At 49.8% G+C, this 10,000-nt stretch overlaps 1 protein-coding gene across 6 annotated transcripts in view; it reads right to left on the bottom strand.

Moving 5' to 3' along the window:
* Positions 1–10,000, bottom strand: part of LOC142923255 (uncharacterized) — a 65,737-nt gene that overhangs the window by 54,349 nt on the left and 1,388 nt on the right. For 3 of the 6 annotated variants that reach the window (XM_076064265.1, XM_076064260.1, XM_076064267.1), the window contains exons 1-4: positions 6,243–7,531; positions 4,551–4,613; positions 982–1,102; positions 190–295 (exon numbers count right to left, since the gene is read on the bottom strand). In XM_076064265.1, the coding sequence (XP_075920380.1) occupies positions 190–295; positions 982–1,102; positions 4,551–4,613; positions 6,243–7,527 (1,575 nt within the window). In that variant the 5' untranslated portion in view covers positions 7,528–7,531. The other 3 variants (XM_076064264.1, XM_076064266.1, XM_076064261.1) reach the window with 3 other exon arrangements.

The following is a 10,000-nucleotide window of genomic DNA, read 5'->3' as shown; positions in this document are numbered from 1 at the left end:
CCACCACCAATGTCACCATCAATGTCACCACCAATGTCACCACCACCACCACCAATGCCACCACCACCACCAATGTCACCATCAATGTCACCACCACCACCAATGTCACCACCACCACCAATGTCACTACCACCACCACCAGCACCACCAATGCCACTACCACCAGCACCACCACCCGTCCCCCGTCACCTTCATGACGTTCATGAATGCCACCATGTTGTGTAGCAGCACAGACAGGAGGTGGTCCTCCTCCTCCTCCAGCCTCTTCCTCTCGCTCTCCCCTAGCGACGAGTACCTGCAGCGTCACCACGGTTACCGTCACCACGGTTACCGTCACCACGGTCACTGTCACCACGGTCACCGTCACCACGGTCACCACAGACAGGAGGTCTCTCCCCTAGGAATGCTGGCGGTGAGCGGTGGTGGTGAGCGGCGGTGATGGTGAGCAGCTACGGTGGTGAGCGGCGGCGGTGTTGGTGAGCGGTGGTGATGGTGAGCGGCGGTGATGGTGAGCGGCGGTGATGGTGAGCGGCGGTGATGGTGAGAAGCTACGGTGGTGAGCGGCGGTGATGGTGAGCGGCTACGGTGGTGAGCGGCGGTGATGGTGAGAAGCTACGGTGGTGAGCGGCGGCGGTGTTGGTGAGCGGTGGTGATGGTGAGAAGCTACGGTGGTGAGCGGTGGTGTTGGTGAGCGGCGGTGATGGTGAGCAGCTACGGTGGTGAGCGGCGGTGATGGTGAGAAGCTACGGTGGTGAGCGGCGGCGGTGGTGAGCAGTCGGTGATGGTGAGTGGCGGCTGTGGTGGTGGTGGTGGTGAGTGTCGTTGGTGAGCGGCGGCGGTGGTGGTGAGTGTCGTTGGCGATGGTGAGCGGCGGCGGTGATGGTGAGCGGCGTTGGTGAGTGGTGTTGGTGGTGATGGTGAGCGGCGGTGGCGGTGGTGAGCGGCGGTGGCGGTGGTGGTGAGCGGTGGTGGTGAGCTCACCGCTCCATCATGTCCCGTAGGCCTCTGTCCATGCCGAGGGCCTCCCTCTCCTGAGAGACGGCGTCCAGGAAGGCCGATTCCCAGAAGGCCGCCTGGTCCCATAGCGTGGAGCGTTCCTTACCTGAGGGCACACTCACCACACTTACTCACCACTCACTCACCACACTCACCACTCACTCACCACACTTACTCACCACTCACTCACCACTCACTCACCACACTCACCATACACTCACCACACTTACTCACCACTCACTCACCACACTCACTCACCACTCACTCACCACACTCACCACACTTACTCACCACTCACTCACCACACTCACTCACCACTCACTCACCACACACTCACCACTCACTCACCACACTCACCACTCACTCACCACACACTCACCACACTTACTCACCACTCACTCACCACACTTACTCACCACTCACTCACCACTCACTCACCACTCACTCACCACACTTACTCACCACTCACTCACTCACCACACTTACTCACCACTCACTCACCACTCACTCACCACTCACTCACCACTCACTCACCACTCACTCACCACACTCACTTACTCACCACTCACTCACCACACTCACCATACACTCACCACTCACTCACCACACTCACTCACCACACTTACTCACCACTCACTCACCACTCACTCACCACACTTACTCACCACTCACTCACCACACTCACTCACCACACACTCACCACACTCACCACACTTACTCACCACTCACTCACCACACTCACCATACACTCACCACTCACTCACCACACTCACTCACCACACTTACTCACCACACTCACCACACTTACTCACCACTCACTCACCACTCACTCACCACTCACTCACCACACTCACCACACTTACTCACCACTCACTCACCACACTTACTCACCACTCACTCACCACACTCACTCACCACTCACTCACCACACTCACTTACTCACCACTCACTCACCACTCACTCACCACTCACTCACCACACTTACTCACCACTCACTCACCACTCACTCACCACTCACTCACCACACTCACCACACTTACTCACCACTCACTCACCACACTTACTCACCACTCACTCACCACTCACTCACCACACTCACCACACTCACCACACTTACTCACCACACTTACTCACCACTCACTCACCACACTCACCACACTCACTCACCACACTCACCACACTCACTCACCACTCACTCACCACACTCACCACACTTACTCACCACTCACTCACCACACTCACTCACCACTCACTCACCACACTCACCACACTTACTCACCACTCACTCACCACACTCACCACACTCACTCACCACACACTCACCACACACTCACCACACTCACCACACACTCACCACACTCTCACCACACACTCACTCACTCACCACACTCACCACACACTCACTCACCATACACTCACTCACCACACACTCACCACGCACTCACCACACACTCACCACGCACTCGCTCGCTCACCCACTCGCTCACTCACCACCCACTCGCTCACTCACCCACTCGCTCACTCACCACTCACTCGCCCACTCCCTCACCACGCACTCACTCACCCACTCGCTCACCCACTCGCTCACCCACTCGCTCACTCACCCACTCGCTCACCACGCACTCACTTACCCACTCACTCACTCACCCACTCGCTCACCCACTCGCTCACTCACTCACCCACTCGCTCACCATACACTCACCGCACTTACTCACCCACTCGCTCACCCACGCACTCACTCACCCACTCGCTCACCGCTCACCACGGACTCACTCACTCACCGCACTTACTCACCCACTCGCTCACCACGCACTCACTCACCCACTCCCTCACCACGCAGTCACTCACCGCACTTACTCACCCACTCGCTCACCACGCACTCACTCACCCACTCCCTCACCACGCAGTCACTCACCGCACTTACTCACCCACTCGCTCACCACGCACTCACTCACCCACTCCCTCACCACGCAGTCACTCACCCACTTACTCACCCACTCGCTCACCACGCACTCACCCACTCACTCACTCACCACCACTCACTCATCAATATAATATACTCACTATCACTCACACATCACAGCATGCAACACGAAGTCACAACACATCACAGCATGCAACACAAAGTCACTAGCAACACAAAGTCACAACACACACATCATGCAACACAAAGTCACTAGCAACACAAAGTCACTAGCAACACAACACAAAGTCACTAGCAACACAAAGTCACACCACATCACAGCACACACAGCATGCAACACAAAGTCACTAGCAACACAAAGTCACTAGCAACACAACACAAAGTCACTAGCAACACAACACAAAGTCAATAGCAACACAAAGTCACTAGCAACACAACACAAAGTCACTAGCAACACAAAGTCACTAGCAACACAACACAAAGTCACTAGCAACACAAAGTCACTAGCAACACAAAGTCACTAGCAACACAAAGTCACTAGCAACACAAAGTCACTAGCAACACAAAGTGACACCACAACACAACACACACAGCATGCAACACAAAGTCACTAGCAACACAAAGTCACTAGCAACACAAAGTCACTAGCAACACAAAGTCACTAGCAACACAAAGTCACAACACAACACACACAGAACGACACAAAGTCACTAGCAACACAAAGTCACTAGTAACACAACACAGCACACACAGCATGCAACACAAAGTCACTAGCAACACAAAGTCACTAGCAACACAAAGTCACTAGCAACACAAAGTGACACCACAACACAACACACACAGCATGTAACACAAAGTCACTAGCAACACAAAGTCACTAGCAACACAAAGTCACACCACAACACACACAGCATGCAACACAAAGTCACTAGCAACACAAAGTCACTAGCAACACAGAGTGACACCACAACACAACACACACAGCATGCAACACAAAGTCACTAGCAACACAAAGTCACTAGCAACACAAAGTCACACCACAACACAACACACACAGCATGCAACACAAAGTCACTAGCAACACAAAGTCACTAGCAACACAAAGTGACACCACAACACAGCACACACAGCATGCAACACAAAGTCACTAGCAACACAAAGTCACTAGCAACACAAAGTCACACCACAACACAACACACACAGCATGCAACACAAAGTCACTAGCAACACAAAGTCACTAGCAACACAAAGTGACACCACAACACAGCACACACAGCATGCAACACAAAGTCACTAGCAACACAAAGTCACTAGCAACACAAAGTCACACCACATCACAGCACACACAGCATGCAACACAGAGTCACCAGCAACACAAAGTACGGACACCGCAAAAAATGCGTTACCATGGTAACGGTATCCTAGCAACGGGGGGAGGGCGGGGGCTTGGTAACAGTTCCTACGGCCTGCACGTATCATCAGTTGTCATGGTAACAGTTGCTATGGCCTGGCCGTTTCATCAGTTGCCACGGTAACAGTCGCATTGGTTTGGCCGCATCGTTGGTTGCCATGGTAAACGGTATCCTAGCAGCGGTGTCCGTGGAAACGGTTGCTACGGTAACGTGGTTACTCAGAGAGAATGTTTCCATGGCAGCCTCCTCCAGCTGGTCCCATACGGAGAAGCGATCTCTCCCTGAGACGCGGAGACACGGAGACACATGGGGACACGCGGAGACACACGGAGACACACAGAGACACACAGAGACACGGAGAAACATGGGGACACGGAGACACATGGGGACACACGGAGACAAACGGAGACACAGAGACACATGGGGACACACGGGGACACATGGGGACACAGAGACACATGGGGACACACGGGGACACGGAGACACAGAGACACATGGGGACACGGAGACACATGGGGACACGCGGAGACACGGAGACACATGGGGACACGCGGAGACACGGAGACACACGGAGACACACGGAGACACATGGGGACACACGGAGACACATGGGGACACGCGGAGACACGGAGACACACGGAGACACGGAGACACACGGAGACACATGGGGACACGCGGAGACACGGAGACACACGGAGACACGGAGACACACGGAGACACGGAGACACACGGAGACACACGGAGACACACGGGGACACACGGAGACACACGGAGACACACGGGGACACATGGGGACACACGGAGACACATGGGGACACACAGAGACACACGGAGACACATGGGGACACATGGAGACACACGGAGACACATGGAGACACACAGAGACACACGGGGACACACGGAGACACATGGAGATACATGGGGACACACAGAGACACGGAGACACACGGAGACACGTAGACACACAGAGACACGGAGACACACGGAGACACGTAGACACGGAGACACATGGGGACACACGGAGACGCACAGACACAGGGACACAGACACACGGGGACACGGACACACGGGGACACGGGGACACGGAGACACACGGAGACACGGGGACACGGAGACACACGGAGACACATGGAGACACAGGGACACGGAGACACGTAGACACGGAGACACATTAGACACATTAGACACGTTAGACACGGGGACACACGGGGACACGGAGACACACAGACACAAGGACACGTAGACACGGGGACACGAAGACACATGGGGACACACGGAGACACACAGAGACACACACAGACACACAGACACAGGGACACGGAGACACGAAGACACATGGAGACACAGCCACGGAGGCACGGAGACATGGAGAGACAGAAAGGCAGGGAGACACAGGGAGATGGTGGTGATGGTGGTGATGGTGGTGATGATGGTGATGGTGTTAGTGATGGTGGTGATGGTAGTGATGATGGTGTTAGTGATGGTAGTGATGGTGTTGTTAGTGATGGTGGTGATGGTGTTAGTGATGGTGGTGATGGTGGTGATGGTGTTAGTGATGGTGGTGATGGTGGTGATGATGGTGTTAGTGATGGTGTTAGTGATGGTAGTCATGGTGATGTGATTCCCCAGAAGGCCCTCGTAGAGGTAGACTCTGGTGGTGATGGTGATGGTAGTGATGGTGACGGTGATGGTAGTCATGGTGATGGTAGTGATGGTAGTGATGGTGTGAGTGATTGTAGTCATGGTGATGGTAGTCATGGTAGTGATGGTGTTAGTGATGGTAGTCATGGTGATGGTAGTCATGGTGATAGTAGTGATGGTAGTGATGGTGTGAGTGATGGTAGTCATGGTGATGGTAGTCATGGTAGTGATGGTGTTAGTGATGGTAGTCATGGTGATGATGTGATTACCCAGAAGGCCCTCGTAGAGGTAGACTCTGGTGGTGATGGTAGTCATGGTGATGGTGATGGTAGTCATGGTGATGGTAGTCATGGTGATGGTAGTCATGGTGATGATATGATTACCCAGAAGGCCCTCGTAGAGGTAGACTCTGGTGGTGATGGTAGTGATGGTAGTCATGGTGATGGTGATGGTAGTCATGGTGATGGTGATGGTAGTCATGGTGATGGTAGTCATGGTGATGATGTGATTACCCAGAAGGCCCTCGTAGAGGTAGACTCTGGTGGTGATGGTGATGGTAGTCATGGTGATGGTAGTCATGGTGATGGTAGTCATGGTGATGGTGGTCATGGTGATGGTGGTCATGGTGATGGTGGTCATGGTGATGGTGGTCATGGTGATGGTGGTCATGGTGATGGTGGTCATGGTGATGGTGGTCATGGTGATGGTGGTCATGGTGATGATGTGATTACCCAGAAGGCCCTCGTAGAGGTAGACTCTGGTGGTGATGGTAGTCATGGTGATGGTGATGGTAGTCATGGTGATGGTGATGGTAGTCATGGTGATGGTAGTCATGGTGATGGTAGTCATGGTAATGGTAGTCATGGTGATGATGTGATTACCCAGAAGGCCCTCGTAGAGGTAGACTCTGGTGGTGATGGTAGTGATGGTAGTCATGGTGATGGTGATGGTAGTCATGGTGATGGTGATGGTAGTCATGGTGATGGTAGTCATGGTGATGTGATTACCCAGAAGGCCCTCGTAGAGGTAGACTCTGGTGGTGATGGTAGTCATGGTGATGGTAGTCATGGTGATGGTGATGGTAGTCATGGTGATGGTAGTCATGGTGATGATGTGATTACCCAGAAGGCCCTCGTAGAGGTAGACTCTGGTGGTGATGGTAGTCATGGTGATGGTAGTCATGGTGATGGTGATGGTAGTCATGGTGATGGTAGTCATGGTGATGATGTGATTACCCAGAAGGCCCTCGTAGAGGTAGACTCTGGTGGTGATGGTAGTCATGGTAGTGATGGTAGTCATGGTGATGGTGATGGTAGTCATGGTGATGGTAGTCATGGTGATGATGTGATTACCCAGAAGGCCCTCGTAGAGGTAGACTCTGGTGGTGATGGTAGTGATGGTAGTCATGGTGATGGTAGTCATGGTGATGGTAGTCATGGTGATGGTAGTCATGGTGATGATGTGATTACCCAGAAGGCCCTCGTAGAGGTAGACTCTGGTAGTGATGGTAGTGATGGTAGTCATGGTGATGGTAGTCATGGTGATGGTAGTCATGGTGATGTGATTACCCAGAAGGCCCTCGTAGAGGTAGACTCTGGTGGCGTCGCGGTCACGGAGCTCAGATCCACCCAGCTCCATCGCAGACACCTCCACAACAACAACAAAACAACAACAACATCAACAACATCACTCAACAACATCAACAACATCACTCAACAACATCACTCAACAACATCAACAACATCAACAACATCAACAACAACATCATCAACATCAACAACAACAACATCAACAACATCAACAATAACAACAACATCAACAACATCAACAACAACAACAAAACAACAACAACATCAACAACATCACTCAACAACATCAACAACATCACTCAACAACATCACTCAACAACATCAACAACATCAACAACATCAACAACAACATCATCAACATCAACAACAACAACATCAACAACATCAACAACAACAACAACATCAACAACATCAACAACAACAACAACATCAACAACAACAACAACAAAACAACAACAACATCAACAACATCACTCAACAACATCAACAACATCAACAACATCACTCAACAACATCACTCAACAACATCAACAACATCAACAACATCAACAACAACATCATCAACATCAACAACAACAACATCAACAACATCAACAACATCAACAACAACAACAACAAAACAACAACATCAACAACATCACTCAACAACATCAACATCACTCAACAACATCAACAACATCAAAAACAACAGCAACATCATCAACATCAACAACAACATCAACAACAACATCAACAACAACATCAACAACATCAACAACATCACTCAACAACATCACTCAACAACATCAACAACATCAACAACATCACTCAACAACATCAACAACATCAACAACATCAACATCACTCAACAACATCAACAACATCAACAACATCAACATCACTCCACAACAACAACATCACTCAACAACATCAACAACATCAACAACATCACTCAACATCACTCAACAACATCAACAACATCAACAACATCACTCCACATCAACATCATCACTCCACATCAACAACAATATCAACAACAACATCAACAACATCAACATCATCAACATCAACAACATCAACATCATCATCATCAACAACATCAACAACATCAACAACACTCCACATCAACACCATCAACAACATCAACAACATCACTCCAAATCAACAACATCATCATCACTCCACATCAGAAACATCAACAACATCATCAACATATTCTTAGTTTTTTCGGTAAAGTCACGTTGAAGAGAAACAACAAAATAACAAAATATATATAAAACAATAAAAAATTCTCACGACGTTTCGACCACAACTCAAACGGTCATCATCAGGTGTGTCGGTTTGCATAAATTTATTTTGAAAACGTCATATTTATTTATATATATAAATAACGTTTGCGTCACGCGCAACGATTGGCAGTTTGCCAGGACTAGTCCATCTATTTTTTGAAAAGAGGAGGGGGGAGACGAAATTTGTTTTTATGTATGCTGTCTGAAAGCCACTGTAAGCGTGAACAATCAATCAAGAACTGAAATGATTTATCAAATCTTTCCAATGATTGCTAAGATAGAATCCATCTTCTCGGTTGAAATTGTCTCTGTGTTTGTATATGTGGATAGCCTCATGAACGAATCTCTCATGGAAGCCAGATGGCTTACAAAGAACCTCCGTCTTGGAAAAGTCAATGGCATGTGAGCCTACTGAATTAGAACAATGATCTGCTACGGCCGAGGTGTTGGTCCTACCGTGTTTAAGGTCTGCTTTATGTTCACGAATGCGGTCCGAGATATGGCGTTTGGTTTCTCCAATGTAACTACTACCACAGAGGCAACTTAGTTTGTAGACACCAGGGTATTGTATGTCCGGAATCACATCTTTTACAGACGGAACCAGATCACGGATTTTATGTAATGTGTTGAAACGGACCTGGATCTTGTGTTTATTCAAGATTTTGGAGATCTTTTTTGTGATCCCAGCAATGTAGGGTAAAGTGATGGTTTTGAAAGGCTCCTCAAGAGGGTTCTTCTTCATGGTTTGAGTGATAGCTTTGCGGATTGTATAGTCGGAGTAACCATTAGCCCTAAGAGCTTGGTGTACGTGCTTGAGTTCACTGCTTATGTGTTCCTGGTCGGATATGCATTGGGCTCTATGATACAGAGTCTTGATGAGAGAATTCTTCTGTGATGGATGGTGGTGGGAATCCGGTTTCAGATAAGCATCCGTATGGGTAGCTTTCCTGTAGACAGAGTGGCTCATTGAACCATCAGGTCTCTTTTTAATTAGGACATCCAAAAAAAGGTATCTTGCCATCTATTTCGACTTCCATGGTAAATCTGATGGCTGGGTGTATGGAATTGATGTGGTCGAAGAATTGGTCTAGAGCAGGCCGGCCATGTGGCCAGATGACAAAAGTGTCATCCACGTACCTCTTCCATAAGGTTGGTCGAAACGTCGTGAGA

This window comes from Petromyzon marinus, unplaced genomic scaffold, assembly GCF_048934315.1.
Source record: "Petromyzon marinus isolate PM22_M1 ecotype Great Lakes invasive population unplaced genomic scaffold, UKy_Petmar_22M1.pri1.0 PM_Scaffold_369, whole genome shotgun sequence".
Taxonomy (NCBI): domain Eukaryota; kingdom Metazoa; phylum Chordata; class Hyperoartia; order Petromyzontiformes; family Petromyzontidae; genus Petromyzon; species Petromyzon marinus.
The sequence above is the reverse complement of the archived record's forward strand: the minus strand, read 5'-3'. Positions and strand labels throughout refer to the sequence as shown.